The sequence below is a fragment of the Lampris incognitus genome, chromosome 16 (genome assembly GCF_029633865.1).
Source record: "Lampris incognitus isolate fLamInc1 chromosome 16, fLamInc1.hap2, whole genome shotgun sequence".
NCBI lineage: Eukaryota > Metazoa > Chordata > Actinopteri > Lampriformes > Lampridae > Lampris > Lampris incognitus.
Genome location: NC_079226.1, coordinates 25,386,971 through 25,406,601, shown reverse-complemented (window position 1 = coordinate 25,406,601; position 19,631 = coordinate 25,386,971). Strand labels below are relative to the sequence as shown.

General features: G+C 42.5%; 1 protein-coding gene and 1 long non-coding RNA gene across 2 annotated transcripts in view; one reads left to right on the top strand and one right to left on the bottom strand.

The window, feature by feature from the left end:
• Positions 1-877: 877 nt before the first annotated feature.
• Positions 878-9,827, bottom strand: LOC130125902 (uncharacterized). Its single transcript, XR_008811695.1, has 3 exons — positions 9,700-9,827; positions 2,831-3,060; positions 878-1,374 (listed from the first exon to the last, which is right to left on the bottom strand). It is a non-coding gene; the product is annotated as an uncharacterized LOC130125902 (long non-coding RNA).
• cnksr1 (connector enhancer of kinase suppressor of Ras 1) overlaps positions 9,701-19,631 on the top strand; it is a 36,654-nt gene continuing 26,723 nt past the window's right edge. The window contains exons 1-4 of the mRNA XM_056295242.1: positions 9,701-9,887; positions 11,238-11,395; positions 14,863-15,065; positions 15,572-15,656. Of these exons, the coding sequence (XP_056151217.1) occupies positions 9,836-9,887; positions 11,238-11,395; positions 14,863-15,065; positions 15,572-15,656 (498 nt within the window). The 5' untranslated portion in view covers positions 9,701-9,835. The remainder of the gene's footprint in view (positions 9,888-11,237; positions 11,396-14,862; positions 15,066-15,571; positions 15,657-19,631) is intronic.

Here is a 19,631-nt window from a genome sequence, read left to right as displayed (position 1 = left end):
AACAGATCAGCTGTGGTGACCCTTAATGGGAGCAGCCAAAAGTAATAGTATCTGTAAACTGATTACATCTTTTTTTTCTGTAACTGCATTGGGATACAGTTAGATTTTTTTTTAATCCTTAATACGTAACACATATTACTGTATTTTGTTACTCTTGCTCTTGGCATGCTTTGGTTTCTATTGGCAACTAGAGAGCACCAAACCACCTGAGCAAGGATCAGATATGATTTTCATTCAAATTAAGTTAGCGACACTGTGTTTCATGAAAACAAGAATGAAATGGGATGGGAAAGAGCATATTATGTTGTGTTTTGTGTAGTGAACCTTTTCATCATCTTTTTTGTAGTACAGCCAGTTGTAAAATGCCAGTAAAAGCAGCATATCATGTCAACTGAAAAAACACAGAGTCTGCACAAAATGTCCTCTCCCATTTTGTGAGATTGCATATCAAGCCCCTAATACACGTAACTATAGCGTTTCGGCTTTGCATCCAAAAAGGTGGGGTAGCAGACGCACATGTAGCCCTTTCTGAAGGCCCGAGAGTTAGCTGTTTGCATGACAGTTAAACTGAGCATTAGCTTTTTGCATGCCTCACCTGGTGCCAAGAGCAGAATTCATAGTACTTACCTATGTCTGACTTGGTATCTCCAATCTACATGTCCATGTATCAGCTTGTTGATTTATTTCTGTACGAACAAACTGTTATCATTAAAAATCCTAGGTGATATGTCTTCTTTTTTAAAAACTTGAAACAGTTGTATTTTTATTCCTGCTAGAGGTTAACAGAGAAAGAAAAGGTCAATAATATTTTGCTTTTTCCCTCCAAAGTTTTTTTTTCCGAGTTGTAAAAGTTCATGTTATGTACTGTGTTGTTGTTTTTGTTTTTTTATTTTTAGAATGACATTTATAATACAATGCTCAGAAGGCCATTGGAGGGTTGATAATGTCATAATGCCACCTAGGGGGAACGTTATCCACCACACTAATATTGCACAGAACATTTGAAGTCAATGCTGAGCACTGTTTAAACCCCTGGTTTGTCCATGTGATGATCACTGACAGCTAAGCAGCTGCTCATCTGGTTTAGGATGTAGATATGTACAGTTCATAGAGGCCATATAGGCCATTTTCTGTCTTTCCTTTTCTCTTCTCTTCTCAGATACGTCTTCTTCCACTTTTCTTATTCTTGCTTTATACTCCCCTACCACCTCTCTTCTTTCCTATGATCTTCCCTCCCCTCTCCATTTTGCAGTGGATAGCCGCATTTCCCTTCTTCTCTCCTCATGGGTACTGACAGATGCAATGGATGCTGAAGCCTCTACTGTTTACGGCTCCGCTGGAAGATGGGATGGATGCCAGATGTACAGTACAGCCCTGCAGTGAAAGTGGTAGGGCAGGGTTTAATGAATTGGAAATCGATTGGAATGAGAGAGAAAAAGAGACTGGGGGGGGGGGGGGGGTCATGCCACTGCCTTTTAGTAAGGCTGAGAATAGGTAACATGCATTTTAAAATGAATCAAAAATCAAAAATCAATATATTTATTGATAGAAGTCACTGTTGGCTTACATGAACCTTTATTGATTGAGTCTTAAAGACCACATTACTGACCATCTGAGACTTGAGTATCGTGAAAATATACTATTTATCTAAAAGCACTTTGAGTGATCAGTGGCTTTAAACATGGCTACATAAGAGAAATGGGGAATCTCTGATTGCTCTCTCAATATGGCTCTGCAATGATATCATAAGTGGCACTTGTGACTCGGAGGTGTCCCCCATCAAGTGACAGTGACCCCACAGAAACCCTGCCGCTCTGTTGGCTGGGAGTGAAGAATTATGGGTAACATGACTCATCCCAGTCTGCTTTGTTGTACAATGAAGCAGGACTTAGACTGTGATGACTGTAATAATTATCAAGTCACTGGCACAAGCATGAAACGTGTGTGAGTGAGTGTGTTTGTGTGTGCATCTGTGTACTATGTTAAAAAGATAGTGCTGATTTTTTTTAAATGGGGTTGTATGAGGTACTTATTCATAGCCAGTAGATCGCGGTCAGTGTGCGCGTAGTTTCGCCGACCAATTTATGTTCCGCCATCTTCCGACGTCGCCATTACTGCGGTGGCAAGTAGCAGTGTTTGCTACTGCCTGCTAAGTGACAGCAGGCATTTGTGTTCCGCCATCTACCGACGTCGCCATTACTGCAGTGTTTGCTACTGCCTGCTAAGTGACAGCAGTGGCAGCAACATGGGTAGTTGGATTGACGACGTTAAACAGTGGCCCCCAGTTGCTGATGAAGGTGGATGGCGATCTTAACGTTATTCAAATTGTGTCATAGAAATGGCTTTGCACCAATCAAAATCAACTTAAAACCCACCCTTGAATATGCCACCCAAATCTTCTCGATATCACACAGCAATATGAGATGAAAAAACAACCATTTGAGTGAATAAATGTACGCTTTTGCAAATTGCCGATTTTCTAAATCAATTCAGCTAACGTTAATTGATGACAAACTTTGACATAAAATGAAGCTAGACTTATTGACTGTCAAGTTTTCCATGGTTAAAAAAATCACTTCCACTATTGAACTTAGAGCTGCTATTTAACGTTAGAGCAATTAACGTTATATATTTTCAGGATAACGCCAGTTAGCTGGTTGAGTTAATTTATTGTGTGCGACCACTGCAGCCCACTAACGTTAGCCAACTTAACGTAAGCTAAGCAGTGTTAGCTTAAAGACTTGTTTCACCATGTTAGGCTAGGCAGCTGCATGCTAACGTTAGTTATTGTGAGTTGAATATAGACTGTCGACTGTTAACCAAAACCTACCGTGCTGTTTTTATTGGGAACAAATTCCTTTCTGTTGGTATTCTTAATCCACTTCTGGCGAATATCTTGGTCCTCTGTATGGCCAGGGAATCTATGTAAACTATGGTCTCAGACAGGGGCAATCTTCATGAAGTAAAGGCTTGTGTATTTTGCGTTCAGTCTTTTTCCAAACTTGAAGTTAGCCCCTACCGTTGGAGCAGCCCAGAACTGCACAGCTTCTTCCCGATTGCCTAGACATCGTTGTCAAATGTAACGATGAATAATGTTAAAAAAAAGATATAAGTAGAAAATTGTACACTTCTTAGCACAGTTTGCATTTAAACGCGCGCGTATTGTAGGGAAGCGCCACCGCAGTAATGGCGACTTGTTAACTTCCGGTTCTTCGCCGGATTAGTCAATAGGCAGGGTTAGCAAGCGCTGCTGTGGAAGGGGCCAGAAACAAGACGTATTTTAGCCACCTAAAAAGGCGCACCTAAAAAAACCCCAAAAGAAAACAATATCAGTTTAAGTGTACACTATATTTAGAGTATTTTTACCGCTTTACCTTGCTGTTAGACAGCCTTTTTTGGGGGGGGGGGGTGTACTACATTTTCTTAACCGTAGAACTTCTGTATTCCAACGCATATACGCGAATCTGCGGGCGATTTAATACAGTGCGCGGCACAACTGCGTTTATACGTGGGAATACAGAAATTGTATGATTAAGAAAATGTAGTGCCAATAAAAGCGGCTGTCTGACAGCAAGGTAAAGCCGTGAAAATATTCTGAATATAGCGTACACTTAAACTGATGTTGACTTTTTTTTAGGTGCGCCTTTTATTATGTGGCTAAAATACTGTAACGTGCATGGATAAGTAGACATGTTGGTCCTTGTCTAACATATTAGACCTTTAGTCGACTGGTTGACGTTGTCACTTGCGGAGTGAGGGATACGGGTTGGCGTCCCAACTGTGGCGGTCCCGGACTGCCGCCCGAATTCGCTACAATACGCTGTTGTTGTTTTTTTCTTTTCTGGCCCCTACGCCTGCTTCTCCAGCTCTACTCCAGGTAATACACTGACTATGGACTCTGTACCTCATACAACCCCATTCCAAAAAAAATCAGAACTATCCCTCTAACAGACAATCAAAATCCTAAGCAGGTACAATAGCTGCCTGGCCTGGAGCAAAATAGATAAAAACAAAAGCCTGCAATTGAGATAAAATAACATTATGAAACTGTTATTTAACCTTGTTTTCAATTTGAGTTGAAGCAAAGCAATGGGGGATAGAGAGAGAGAGAGAGAGAGAGAGAGAGAGAGAGAGAGAGAGAGAGAGAGAGAGAGAGAGAGAGAGAGAGAGAGAGAGAGAGAGAGAGAGAGAGAGAGAGGGAGGGGGGCAAAGGACCAAAGGAAATAGTGAATCATGCATAAAATCCTCCACTCTGAATATACACATAACAGTAAACAAGGCTATTAAAATGCTAATACAGTCACACATACCAAACCCAAAGCGATTCACATTCACTAACCATAGTTTAGTCAAGTTGCAGGGAAAGTTAAAATTGGAACAAAGAAAAAAAAATGGTTGAGAAAATGAACACTCTTTATTTGTCGAAAAAAAGTAGTATAACATGACTGAGCATTAAAAAACACGTATATACTTCTCCAATTCCTTTGGGCAATGACTCAAAACACAAGATGCTCTAACAGTGTGAGCTTGTGTCTAGAAGTAATATGCAATAAAGCAAATTGCAAGCACATTGACTAAAACAGTCAGCAATGTTATTTATTCCTTACCCTCTATTATTGCTCTCTTCTTTTCTATCGAATACCCTTAAAAGGTGAGCAAACGGCAATGCATTTGAAGAGGATTGAAATAGGGTTTTCTGGCAAGAGATTTAGATAATCCAAGGGATTAATATGTTGATGCAATAGGGGTAATAGGTGCTGGCCTCACTGAAAGCCCGGTGTATCATTAATGTAAAACATTTGCTATGGCTGACTATCGAGTGAAATTTGAATGCCAGAAATATAGACTGTTGAACATAAAATAGTGTTGTCTGTGACAGCATGTGCATGCGTGCATCTCCATATACTTGCTTTCAATACTACAGATAATGCTTTGGGTGTATTGGGTTCCTGGAAGACCAACTATAGTCCTTCTGATTCCTGCTCTCTCCCACTATCCAGGATGTGTCTCCACTGCAGGGATCACTTCTCTCTAAATAGGATTGCAACGCAGACCAAATTAATTAACTGCCTGAGAGCAGTGAAAGTGTATTTACCTCATGTCTTTCTACTGAGTATGCCAGCAGAAAACAAAGCCTATGTAATGATTAAACGCCCCCTGTTTTACGCCAAACAGACATGATAAATGCATACAGCATAATTGCATTTCAAGCATCAATGGAGTTATAGTATATTACAAAGATGGGTAATGTGACAATGGATGGGCGATGGATCAGAAGGATAACATTGATTAGTATGCCAGAGTAAGAGCAAGCGAGACAAAGTGGGCGACATTGCAGTCAAATATGGTGAAACAAACAAGGTACAGTTGGTATATGCACTATTGTCCTGAATAACCGCCAGCACTGCTTGCCAAAATCACACAAAGTCACGTTGTGAGACCTAGCAGCCTGGAGTCCTACAGGAAATGACTACAGTAATATAAGTGCTGTTGAGCAAAAACTGCATGTTGAAACTTGAATCGGTCTCTCAGGTATTTGGGAAGGGCACAAAGGCAGGCGATAAGGAAGGTTCTTACACAAAATCAACTGGCAAGACAACTCGGTGTCAAGAGAGGCTGGATAAACCCATATCACGGCATTGATTTTTACTGAAAAGGGAATCAATTCACCGTCAAGCAAAGGCCTTTTCAAAATAAAGTGATACAAATTACATCAATGCTCATATTGACTTGTGTGTGTTGGTGTGACTGACAGACAATAATGCAGGACTTGTGCTGCTACACGGCGTATCGTTGCCAGTGAAATGCTAGCACGGCAGCATGCAAGAGTGCCAGGGGTACTTGTTATATAACATTCTTTTTTGCCACTATACAAGAATAGGTTAAGCACTAAGGTCATCTAAATTCATCTTTGAATGTTTATGCTGCCATTTTAAAGTAGATCAGTGTTTTCTATCCAATCTCAGTGGTGTCCTTTCTTCTTACTCTTGTGCAAGAGAATGTCTCGCCCCAAAAGAAGCAAAGCAAGACCCAATCAGCATTCCTAATCAAAGCATATGACTTCTGAGACTTTATCTATAGACATGAGATGGTACCATATGGCAGACACATACTACATACCAAGACCAGGGTTTAAGGACGTGTAGCACTGACAGGTTTAAGAAGAGTCTCTTATTTAGATAATCCAAGAGATTGATCTGTTGATGCAATAGGCCTGTATAAGGTTGTGCTTTAAAATAGGAAAAGAAAAAAACGTATATAACTATGTTAAAAGAAACACTTAACAGTAGGGAAAGTGCTCAAGAAATAAGGAGCAAAATAATCCAGTGAGTCAAGTAAATTCTTTAGGAGACAGTACAAGCCTGTCTCATGCCATAAGCAATCATCAGCTGTCCATTTTTTTGTCAATTTTTTGACAGCTGATGATTACTTATGGCATGAAAAAGACTTGTACTGTCTCCTAAACAATGTACTTGACTCACTGGATTATATATATATGTATATAGCGTTTTTTTTCCAAAACCATCAATGGTGTTATAAGTGCTCAACTAATGAGGAGCAGAATATCAATACAGAAAAAGGTTTTAATGCATAGCAGTACAGGCCTATTTCGTACATCTCGCACTCATCAGCTGCTAATGCGAGACGCACGAATCAGGCCTGTACTGCTATGCATTAAAACTTTTTTTCCTGCATCTGTATTGATATATGTGTGTGTGTGTGTGTGTATGTATGTATATGTATATGTATATGTATGTGTATGTGTATGTGTGTGTATATATACACATGCATACACACACACACACACATATATATATATGTGTGTGTGTGTGCATGTATGTATATGTATGTGTATGTGTATGTGTGTGTGTATATATACACACGCATACACACACACAAATATATATATATATAAATATATATATATATATATATATATATATATATATATATATATATAGAGAGAGAGAGAGAGAGAGAGAGAGAGAGAGAGAGAGAGAGAGAGAGAGAGAGAGAGAGAGAGACTCTTCTCCGGGGTAGGATCGCAGTGGCAGCAAGCTAAGTAGGGCACTCCAGACGTCCCTATCCCCAGCAACACCCTCAAGCTCCTCCTGGGGGGATCCCAAGGCGTTCCCAGCAGATTGGACATGTAATCCCTCCAGCGAGTTCTGGGTCTACCCTGGGGTCTCTTCCCAGTTGGCCGTGCCCGGAAAACCTCCAAAGGAAGGCATCCCAGGAGGCATCCTAATCAGATGCCCGAACCATCTCAACTGGCTCCTTTCGACGCTAAGGAGCAGCGGCTCTACTCCAAGCTCTCTCCGGATGTCCGAGCTCCTCACTCTATCGCTTAAGGCTGAGCCCAGACACCCTACGAAGGAAACTCATTTCAACTGCTTGTATCCGCAAGCTCACCCTTTCGGTCTCTACCCAAAGTTCATATATATAATATATAGCGGTTTTTTCCAAAACCGTCAATGGTGTTGAGTGCTCGACTAACTGTATATATATATATATATATATGATGGGCTCCAGCATCCCCGTGAACCTGTGAGCAGGATGATTGGTTTGGATAATGATGATTGATATGTGTGTGTGTGTGTGTGTGTGTGTGTGTGTGTGTGTGTGTGTGTGTGTGTGTGTGTGTGTGTGTGTGTGTGTGTGTGTGTGTGTGTGTGTATACCCATCCATCCATTATCTGAACCTCTCAGGGTCGCGGGGATGCTGGAGCCTATTCCAGCAGTCACTGGTCAGCAGATGGGGAGACACCCTGGACAGGCCGCCAGGCCACCACAGGGCCCACACACCCACACACACCCACACCCACACCTAGGGGCAATTTAGTATGGCCAGTTCACCTGACTTAAATGACTTTGGACTGTGGAAGGAAACCGGACCCCCAGAGGAAACCCACACAGACACGGGGAGAATATGCAAACTCCACATAGAGGACGACCCGGGATTATCCACCAAGGTTGGACTACCCCGGGGCTCGAACCCAGGACCTTGCTGTGAAGTGACTGCGCTAACCACTGTGCCACCGTGCTGCCCTATACGTGTGTGTGTGTGTGTGTGTGTGTGTGTGTGTGTGTGTGTGTGTGTGTGTGTGTGTGTGTGTGTGTAGATGTAGGAAAAAAACTTTTAATGCTTTTAATACGTTTTTTTCCTACATCTATATTGATATTCCGCTCCTCATTAGTTGAGCACTTCTATCAACACCATTGATGGTTTCAGGACAAAAAACCGCTATCTCCCCCCCCCCCCTCTCTCTCTATATATATGTGTGTGTGTGTGTGTGTGTGTGTGTGTGTGTGTGTGTGTGTGTGTGTGTGTGTGTGTGTGTGTGTGTGTGTGTGTCCCAGAATGTCGCTATATATATATATACTCAAAAAACATTGGGACATTCTGCCATTTAACCTGTTGACATTACCCGCCCTCTGTGTCTCCTCCAGTTGAAAGAGACAGACAGCAGGGGGCGCCAGATATCAGAGGGCAGCTCTTTCATGGCTGACCTTTTCATCAGGCTTTGGCCTTTCCTTTAAGGGACACGTTCAACATCAGATTAGTTTGGGATTGTTGCCTACACATGGAGTACAAAAGGGACACTGATGGTGATTTGCTACTACAGTTGCCCACATTTACCCAAGATTTAACATACACTAATCATCCGAAAACTGAGCCTGATGAAATAACCACAAATTAAGCTTTAAAGGTGCGAAAAAACATTTTTTTTAAATCAACCGGGGCCTTCACTTGAGCTGTGGCGCTGTATCCTGAAAGCTACGACTCCAGAGCGAACATAAACTTGACTTCCATGGTGGTAACTGTTCAACTTAATATAGACTTTGAGCCCTTCTGAGTGTCTGTCATAGCTTCCCTCTTAATACGGTAGGTGCCTATGGAAAATAAATGATGATGAGTCACTGGGAGAAAGGCAGACTGGAGCTTTCCATTCCCCAAAGCACCAGTCATTCACAGAGACTGGCTGCAAGCTATCATACAACACAAGCATGACGCCAATCCTGTATCTTCTCCTTTCTTTCTGTTTTGCTGATCAATACATAGATGTGTTTATTTATCAAACAAAATAAACAATATCGCTCATTGCAGCTGTAGATTGATTTGGATGGACTATTTATTGATTAATTGTGCAGCTATGCAGCTTTTTACTTACGCAGTTATTGACGGCTGTGAATAATTCAGTGTGCCGCTCACACAGTGAACGTTTATGTCAAATAACATTTCACATTTTTATCAAATATGCACAAAGTAAACGCATGGGTCGTTCCAAATGGGGTGTCACAATGTCAACAAAGTTCAGTCAACTGACAAAAAAGGGAAACATTTCCAGCACATTCCCCAGAGAGTGCCGGCCTGGGAAAAGAGGATTAGACATTAGACTTGTTGCTCCCAGTACGCAAGCCAAAGTTGTGTTTCCCTCCCACAGCTGCAGCCGTGAGACTTGCACAATAATCATAACATGCAGAATAAATAAGTGAAGTCTGTGAAACCTTATCAGTACCTTTACACAGGCCGTCCTGTGCAGATGTGTGTGTGTGTGTGTGTGTGTTTGTGTGTGAGAGAGAGTGTGTGTGTGTGTGTGTGTGTGTGTGTGTGTGTGTGTGTGTGTGTGTGTGTGTGTGTGTGTGTGTGTGTGTGAGACTGGTTCAACATTATTGGCGAACAGCAGGGGACGCTTACCTGCAAGGAGGAGGGCCATTCGTCATCGTCGGATGCGAAATCAGGATCAAGTTTTCCCTCTTCCAGCGACCCCGACAAGTAGAAGTCGGCGAGGGCGGCGGGGAAGTGAATAAGCGACTGTAGCAGGACTCCGAGCATGGAGCCTATAACGTCGTGGAGCGAGCAGAGAGTTACTGAGTGGCTCCAAGGTGAGAACCCATTTGAGCGTTTACTTCTCTCTCTCTCTCTCTCCCCCTCTCTCCCTCCCTCCACAGGTAAGTTTGACTCGCACCGCGACTCCGTAAATAGAAGGGCTGCCGCACAAATCCTCTTGGTAGGGAAAAAGGTGGAGGGAGGTGGAATGAGGAAGTGGCCTGCAATAACACCGAGAAGAAGCCATAACGTGACAATCTTCTCTCCGCTCACTGACCGCAAGCGAATGCGAAGTGTGAGTGGATCCGGAGCAGGAAAAGTGAGCGTCGAAGTTTGGAAGTGAGAGGGGGGGGGGGGGCAGGTGGAGATTTAGTAAGTCGATGACCGAGTCGGTTTCACCTGCAGCTGTCATACCCAGCGAATAGAAACCCGCTTACCTGCCTCGTGAACGCGGACAGACTCACAGCAGCGATGCTTTAGTCGTCTTTCTCTGCGATGTGCCACCTTATGAAATCCCCTTTCACGTGCTAAACACGCTTTATCATATAGTGACGTAGTTATAACAATCAGTAGGCTATCGTGTAAAGTGTAATGTATATTGTATCAAGATGTAACTCCAACGACTACATCAAAAGGTAACAGTGGTTACAAACTAGTTAAAATATACTCGTTTTTTTCACCTACATAAAACATACCAAGTGTTTACTCTTATTGTTTGATAACAGTGTGTCCTTGAGCAAGACGCTGAACCCTTAACTGCTCCTGATGAGCAGGTTGGCACCTTGCATGCCAGTCTCCACCGTCAGTGTAGGAACGTGTGTGTGAATGGGTGAATCTGAGGCATACATTGTAAAGCACTTTGAGTGGTCATTAGACTAGAAAAGCGCTATATAAATATAGTCCATTTACCATTTACCATCAGTACCACTGACCAAGGGCCTCCTTTTGATCCATGCTAAAGCTGTCTGTGCCTCCACCTGCATGTGCTTGTGTGTGTGTGTCGCATCATAGCATGCTCAGTTTAACAGTGCAGCTCCCTCATTAGATTTCAGCGGCCTTAGTTTCCCTTCACAACCTACCCATACCTTCTCCTCCTTACCGTTTCCTCACTTTTGCTTATTTATTCCTTTTATCAGCTGCCGTCACCATTTCCCTCTTATATATTCATCTACTCCCCTTCCTTTCATCCTCCCCACTACCTTTATATCAGGCCAACTCAGCAGCCTTTACACATTCACTCATTCATCGAGGGAATTTCTGTCCCATGTCGACACCTCCTCCAAGAAACCAGGGATTTAGCAGTTTAGTTCCACCATGTCGAATCAACCTTTGTTAAATAAGCGTGACATTGACCACTGACTCCGTGCATCCCTGTCTGCCTGTGTGTGTGTGTGTGTTGTGGCCAGGTCTGGATGCTTCCCTGCAGCAGTATCCGTTCTCAGCATGGCAGCTGTCAGGTTTGGAGCTGCTCCAGCTGTCCTCTCTGGACCTAGAGAGGCTGGGGATCCACAAGATAGGACACCAAGAACTCATCCTGGAGGCTGTGGAAAAACTCTGCTCTCTGGTGAGGAAGGGGGGTGTGTCTGCTTGTAGATGTGGGTGTATACGGTTTTTGTACATTTTGTATCGAAGAAATATATGTTGGCATGCGTGTGGGAAGAAATGTATGTTCGTGTGTGTGTGTGTGTTTGTGTGAGTGCGGTGTGTGTGTGCACATGCATATGTTATATGGTGTGGTATATGTGCACTGGTTCGGTACTGTTTGTGTATTTGTGTAAATGGCTAGAGTTTTGGGAAGTTAATGTGAGGGGAAGGGGGTACGTTTACATTTTACCTTTTTTATTCTTTATATTTTTCTTTCATTGCCTTATTCTAATTGTTTTTATCATAATCCCTGTTCAGTTCAGCCGATTTTCAGGAGATTGGCCCTTTTTCAGATAGCTAAAGCGGTGGTTTAAGGACTATCTGTGATAGATCCCACCAACATCCTCAACAGAATACTCTTAAAGTCACGCAAGCTCTGCTTCACCCAGTTGCACTCAAAGCAATTAGTCAAATGTAGCAGAAGACTCAGTTTATCATTTCATTTTCCTCTCCAGTTATATGCTATTTTAGATCGCCCTCAGTCAAGCACAACATAATAAAATAGTTATTTTAATTTTCCAACCGACATCAAAGGGCTAGTCACACTTCAATTGCAACCAAAGCAGATTAAGAACCTATAAAAAAAGCTTGCGCCCAATACTTAACATGCAAATTTTTGCAAAAGTTTTCAGCCTGCCAGAAATCCCACTTCCTCCTCCCCTTTGATTCTCTCCCTCAATTTTTTTTTGTGCAGCCTAATTAATTTCCTTCCATGTGCTCTCATCCTCCTTCCACTATTTCTCTTTCACAGTCCCGCCATCCTCGCTATGTTTAGAGGGAGTCTTAGAACACTTATGTAAACTGTGGAGACGGTTTAGTATTTAGCACCCTGTTTCCAGAATGGCCTTTGTTTCCAAGGGAGGATTAATTGTGTGGGACGGTGCCAGGCAAGGTTCCAGCCTGAGTGTGCAATGGCTAGTGGACACCAGGCCTCTCTCTGCAAAGGACGTTTAAATTGCTTATGTTGTGGTTATTAGTGAAATAACTGCAATGCAGATGGTAATGGTCATTACAACTAATGAGAATCAACAGGGATTCAATCCAAAGTCTGAGTGAATGAATGCGAGAGAGAGAGAGAGAGAGAGAGAGAGAGAGAGAGAGAGAGAGAGAGAGAGAGAGAGAGAGAGAGAGAGAGAGAGAGAGTTTCTGTGTGTGTTATGGTCTATCAACTGTAAAGGTTTAACGTAAGCAAATCGGTGGGAATTAATGTTCTTCAGATGTTAACATTTAATGGTAGTGTGTGTGTGTGTGTGTGTGTGTGTGTGTGTGTGTGTGTATGACTCTCGCTCTCTCTCTCACTCTCTCTCTCTCCCTCCCCCCATCCATCAAGCCATCACTGGCCCTGTTTACAGCTGGCACTAACATGCGTCTTGGGTGATTTGATCACAAATGGATAGCTCTAAGTACAGGTGTGAATGCACCCAAGGCGCATTGAGATCCGGTTGCTCAGATCACATTCGGAGGTGGTCTGGGTCACCCATGGCCACATTCTTTTAACAGTGTGTACGCGAATTTGTCCTGGGCTACATTGAAGGACTTCAATCAATCGCTCAATCAATCAGGGAGCGCGTCAATCGCTCCCTGTCTGAAAAGACCAAGTGACTGTGTGCGAGACGGTGACTTTATTTGCTGTTAATAAGACAGTGATGCAAATAGGTATTCAATGTCGTGAGTCCCCGGGACACAGCGGTAATTTGAGTGGGTCCCAGGGAAATTGAGTGGGTCCCCATTGAAAAAATAAAAAATCGACAAATTGTAGTGTTAAACTCGTGTTTGATATTATTTACAATTATAATTATGGTTAAATTCATGTATGTGTTGAAAATGTATTTGAAAATTAAATAAATAAAAAAAATCCAAAATTTGCAAACTTTATTTACAAAACAATATCACGTCATCATGACAGTACACAATTAAAATAAACAAAATAATGTCTGTAGCAACATGGTAGCGCCAAACATGTGAACAAAACATTATTCAAATAAAAACAAAATGGTGTCTGTGGCGCCATTGTTGCACCAAAATGAGTTATAATACACTACATAAAGCCTAGCTCATCGGTCGTCATCTACAGGCGTGACAGTGGCCACGTGAGTTTATTTACCATTAGACCGATTCACTGTGACGTCGCGCTAACATTAACTTCCGGGTAGACAACTGGCGGTTGATTTGAATTGCGGGGATGCGTTAAATCGGCAAACTTGTCTGTTGTCATTTTCCGCCGTAACTGTAATGTTTAAATATATATAGTTAACCATGGTGGCCATACCTATCTGGCGTTTCTGCTGTGCTTATTTCATATACTGTGTTGCTTTGCTAGCGTCTTTGATAAACCAAATCTACATCTCAACTATCTACATGTCACCGCTGGTGCTAGTTTTGGGTACTTAAACTGTAATTTTCTTCAATATGTGGCCCAACAGTTAAACTGGGTCTCCAACTTATATCGTTAGTGAAAGTGTTGCTATTAATGAGATATGTCACCAAACATGAATGAGTGAATGAGATGTATACACTTTGAAATAACATTAACAAAAAACATTCAACATGTTGCTGCCACATGTTGAATTAATTCTATCAATTACAAACCAGTGTAGTTTCATTCAAGAATGCATGAAAGGCTGTAAGGGGAAAAAAACAATTCAGGAAAGAAAAGGGAAGGAGCGTCTTACTAAAATGGAGGGAATCGCTGTCTGTCTCCTTCGACTTTCTCGACAACCGTTCGTCCGATCGATTTCTCACTTGGCTGGTGTATATAGCTGAGGACCCAAGAAAGTACAGTATCAAATGCGAAGTTGTTCGGATGAGCTGTTTGTATTTACACTGTTGTCGAAAAATCGAAGGACAGACAGAGAGACGCTCACATACAGAGACGTTCTTCCCGTGGCAATCGGACCAACAGCGCCATTCTGCCTTTTGTGGTCAGAGGCGGGAATGACACCCGAACGCGCACTGCACTAGCGTCTTTGAGCACGTTTGCTCTTCGCAGATGGAAATCTGAAAGACCCGCACCCTTCTCCACTCTTTATAATGACCCGGCACCCCCATACGCAACAATAATTAACCATTTTCTCTTCAGCTGAGAGTATATCTCAGTTGTTCCTCGCCCTCGTTCGCTCCGCGCCATTAAATTGTATGTAAGTGACGCAAAGGTTTTCTACCCGGAAGTTATTGTAAAAAAACAAACCCAAAACAAAACAAAAAAACTTTGTGATCTGTTTTATACCAAGTTTGTAGTCTTGATAGTTGAAATCCGTTTTAAGATAGATCATAGCACGAAAACAGTATGTCTTCATCGCCTTCACATCTGACTATATTCGGTGTGTTTGTGCGTGCTTCCCTGCATTTCTATGTGTGCATTTGTTGGCCTGCCTGTGGCTGCTTCAGACGTATGGTGTGGGCGGTGAGAACCTGCGTGGTCTGACAGAGAAACTCCGTGCCGTCGCCCATACCCTCCAGATGGGCATCCAGGGCCGCTGGCACTCCGGTACCTATGACGGACAGAGCACCACAAAGCTGCCAACAGGCATACTGCGGGCTGTAGCGGAGCTCATAACATCTGCCAAAGGGCTCTTCTCTCTGCTCAACAGGTGTGTAGAGAGGCAGTTTTCTGATGATTGTATTTATGGCACTCTTTCAGTTTAGCTGTTTTTTGTCCATCATTGTATTGCATTGTATTGTTTCTGTTGCATGATGGATCACATTTTGTTGTGACTTTGTTGAAAGTGTAAAGTTGCACAAATGTTTACAGCGTTTAAAGTGATATGATGTTTTTACAAAGTGAAGACTGCTGTATGTGAAACAGGTTTAGAGATTTAGCCTTTCTAATGTTTTGGTGTATACACTGGCGTATTGTTGTCCCTTGTTGACAATGCTGCTAGCTGTCTGCTCTCTTACAAACCCAATTGATTCTGTCTGTCACCTTCTGCCTTCTCTCTATTTCTCTCACCGCCGGTTATCCAGAACTCGATTTGCGTGACTTTGAACCAAATCTCAGTTGTCTGTGGCCCTTCTCACCAATCTAAAACTGAGCCGCTATATTTGAAGATCACACCATCTGTCAAGATATGATCCAATATAGTCTATGTCTGTTCAGGTACCAGTTTTTCCAGCTCAGTGGATACACATCTAGCAAAAGCATCATCACCCACTGTCAAGAGCTGGGGTGTATTGTACACAAGGTAAGTCTATTTGTAGCTTTATCACGAATGTCCTCTTACACACACATAATATTAAGTATACAACTGTGTGTGTGTGTGTGTGTGTGTGTGTGTGTGTGTGTGTAAGAGATATTTATTGGCTAAGTAAATGTCTGCTATATACATGTAGCTAAAAATCAAAAAACGAAACAATGCTCCACACTTCTCTCAATGCCTGTTTGTATTGAATGTGCTCATATCTTTAGTGGAACCTATTGTATGACAGAGGCAGGCTTCTATTTGTGTAGTAGTAAATCGCCACAGAAGGAACCACTACCTGTTGTTGGATTGCCTGTTTGTCTTCTTTTTTTTTAAACCAACCTCTAAAATGTCGCCCAATCACATGTGCACTCGCTCTCTTGGCTCCCCAGCTCTGTTTGGGTTTTGCTTTTCTTTACTTCTGGATGCTTGTCATGCTTTAGCTGCTTCTACCTTGAGGAGGCTCGGGTCAAACGTTGCTGCCAAAGAGGAGATTTATATCCTGGTTGGGTTTACTGTGAGGAAATGTCCGTCAGAAGAAACGGGAGGCGAGGGAGCATTCCATGTGAATGTTAAAAGTGGGTGAGAACTGGTCAGAAGCAAAAGAGGCAGGCCCAGATATGTTATACAGTGCCTGGGGTGGGGGTGGGGGGGAGGAGCACGAGGGGGACGGACTAAGAGAAGGAGGTGGAGATTGAAAGAGGGATGTTTGGCTATGCTGAAACTCTGAAATGTCTTTTGACTCTTTGTATGTTACCCTTGCCAACACGTACAGTGACAGAGAGCAAGAGGAGAGCAAGAGACTATTGAATCTAAAACTGTATTGTGCTGATTTTATAGAGACATTGTATACATGAGGAGACAGGTAGTCGTAGTGGAGAGATTGAAAGAGAAGAAAGAGTCAGAGACTGAAAGATGAAGGGATAGAGTTAGACAATGATTGTGTAATTGCAGATATAGGCTGGCAGAGACATAGCATGAGAGGGACAGAGCATAAGAGAGGACCCTCGGTATTTAGTGAGAGGTTTATATTTAGTATTCGGTAGCTGCTTCTGGATGCTTGCGCGGCACACAGGTACAGTCTCACCTTTTTGACTGATTCCTAATTCCTCCACAAGGTGATGTTTCTTTTGCTTATCTGTTTCTGTTACACGTTGCTTTTACACGAGATGAGCCAAGTCTACAAATGGAACACTAGTTTTTTTGTTTGTTTGCTTGTTTTTCCTGTGTTTATTTAACAGTTGCGTTCAGACTTAGTACTTGCATATTGTAGAAATCTGAAGTGTTGTTGTCATTTCGTGGCTCTCAGACTACATCTGGACTCATTTATTTTCTGCTTAAGCCGAAAATGAATAGGGCTTCTGGGTCCTGTTTGCCAATCTTTCTACTTCTAAAATATATCAAGTAATATACATAGAAATTACATATGGTGAGGTTGTTACATGGTCTAACATATTCATGAATTTTTAAGAATTATTTTGCTGACAACCATGGTGCGGATTTTGCGTCATGGTTTTGAAAGCACGTGCCACAGGTATGTAGACACAATGGCAAATACAGCTTATGCTAAACTAACAAGTGTTCGTGATTTTCATTTTGCAGCTTCAATACCGATCGAAATTCAACTCGGCCAATCTAGAAATGCAGAACAGAGCAAACCTCAAAAGCGAAAAGAGTTGATTTTTGCACATCTCTTATTTGGGTATGAAATTTAGTTTTTTTTCCTGCTCGACTGAAGAGCAGAATAGCAGCAGTTCCCAATCATGTGCCATCACAGCCAAGTGTAGTATATAGATTTTCATTACAACCAAATAGTCCACATGCTGATTTCCTAGATAAGTCCCTCCTTCTCTGATTGAAGGTGTGCTAATTTGTGAAATCGGCTGGTGTAATGTTTGATCACAAAGAAAGCCTGCATGCACGTGGATAGAGGCCACTGTTGTGCAATATGTATGCCTCTATATCGACACGGGAAATAATTAGAGCATCTCTGCAAGTCTAGACGAACTGCCAAGGGTTAGTTGAAGCCAGATTAAGCAATTTCACATGCTCAGCCAGTCATTAAGTTGGTTAATATGTGCCAGTCTGCTCTACTTTTCGAGATAGAATAGTGCGCTCTGTTTGGAGCACAGGGACAGTAACATTATTTATAAGGATTTAACAGCAATGAGGGCCAGAGGGGAAGGAAGGAAGTTGGGATCTCGGAGTGCTTTTTGGGGAACAATGACTCTTTAATAGGATGTTGGATGTTTTGACATTGGCTTTGTAGTGATTCAGATTTGAGCCCCTTGACTGCTGTGGACAGATGAAGGCTGTCCCAAACACAGGGACTGAGCAGGGACCGGTGAGCAAAGCCTTCGTCACTGTGTCGCAGAGTGTTTTGACATTAGGCCCTCTCAGATGTTGATCAGCGTTTAGTAATTACTGGCTATTGTTTGTCCAGTTCCTGTTTTTTGGACTGCATGTGTGTACCGGTATGTGTGTGTGCGTCAATTTAGCGCTATTTTTTTTTTTTGGAGTTGGGGTAGGTTTTTTTTTAGTTTTTTTTTTTTTTTATAAAATGCTTGGTTCCAATGGTGCTGGCCAGGCTGTAGCAGTCCTCAGACCTGTTTGACGGACAAGAGAAAATGAGAGTCCTCATGCAGGTGGGTTGGTTTTTCCTCCATGTGTCTGTCAGCGTAGCATTATCAACAAACAGCCATGGAACATCTCGAAGAACGCAGCCATTTACAAACCCCTCCATACACGGTGCTCACATACAACCAGTGACATTATCCCTGCCTGTTTGTGTTTCTGTGCACCATGGTATTTACGTCAGTAGCATGCCGTAGCATTGCTACTGACGTACCATTGCTGTGGTACTAATAGTATGTTAGCGTTTGAGTAGAATCATAGTGGTATGAACATACACATATACATACACAAATTTATGTTCAACTGTGGGCACACACACACACACACACACACACACACACACACACACACACACACACAAACAAACAAAGCATGATATTATCAGGTCATCCACACATATAAGTTCTAGCCTTTGGCAAGTTGACGCTTATATCGTTTCTCTCTTCACAAGGATGTTGCTTTCAGGAGATCTGGTTCCACTGCATTGACCCATGTGCCATATCTGTGATGTGTGTTGTGTGTGTGTGTGTGTGTGTGTGTGTGTGTGTGTGTGTGTGTGTGTGTGTGTGTGTGTGTGTGTGTGTGTTTGTTTATGTGTTTGTGTGAATGATGGTGCCTGTGTGTGTGTGTTTGTTTGTGTTTGTGTGAATGATGGTGCCTGTGTGTGTGTGTGTGTGTGTGTGTGTGTGTGTGTGTGTGTGTGTGTGTGTGTGTGTGTGTGTGTGTGTGGTTTCCTCTCTCCCTGAGGGTTGTGGAGGCCAGGAGTCAGCTGGTGTTGTTGGGATCCCACCCTGGCGTTGTCAGTCTCACTGTGTCAGTAGCTTAAAGCACAGGCTCAGGCTGTTTCAGCTAGCCCAGCCAAAACAAGCAAAGTCCACATGAGAGAGACTCGGAGGCAAAACAGGGGAGAGAGAAGGACATTGGGAGAGTGAGAGAGCTCTGTGAGCTGTGAACTTTGATATGAGTGGAAAAATTAGTTTTGAAGTGCCCCTCTGAGGTATGTGAGTTAAACTAATTGCTTTCCTCAAACCTGAAAGAGGAGCTTTGCTAAAACCTAATTTCTTTTTGTAGACGTGTTTGAGGTAAAAACCTTGAAAAAGATAAATAACTGCTTTGTTTGATTTTTGTGTGTGTGTGTGTGTGTGTGTGTGTGTGTGTGTGTGTGTGTGTGTGTGTGTGTGTGTGTGTGTGTGTGTGTGTGTGTGTGTGTGTGTGTTTGTGATCAATAATAACCTTTGCTTGTTTTTGCAAAATTTACTTGAGCAAAAAAAAGAAACTATGTGACTTACGAAACATACACATTTACAGACACACTCACACACACATACACACACACACACACAC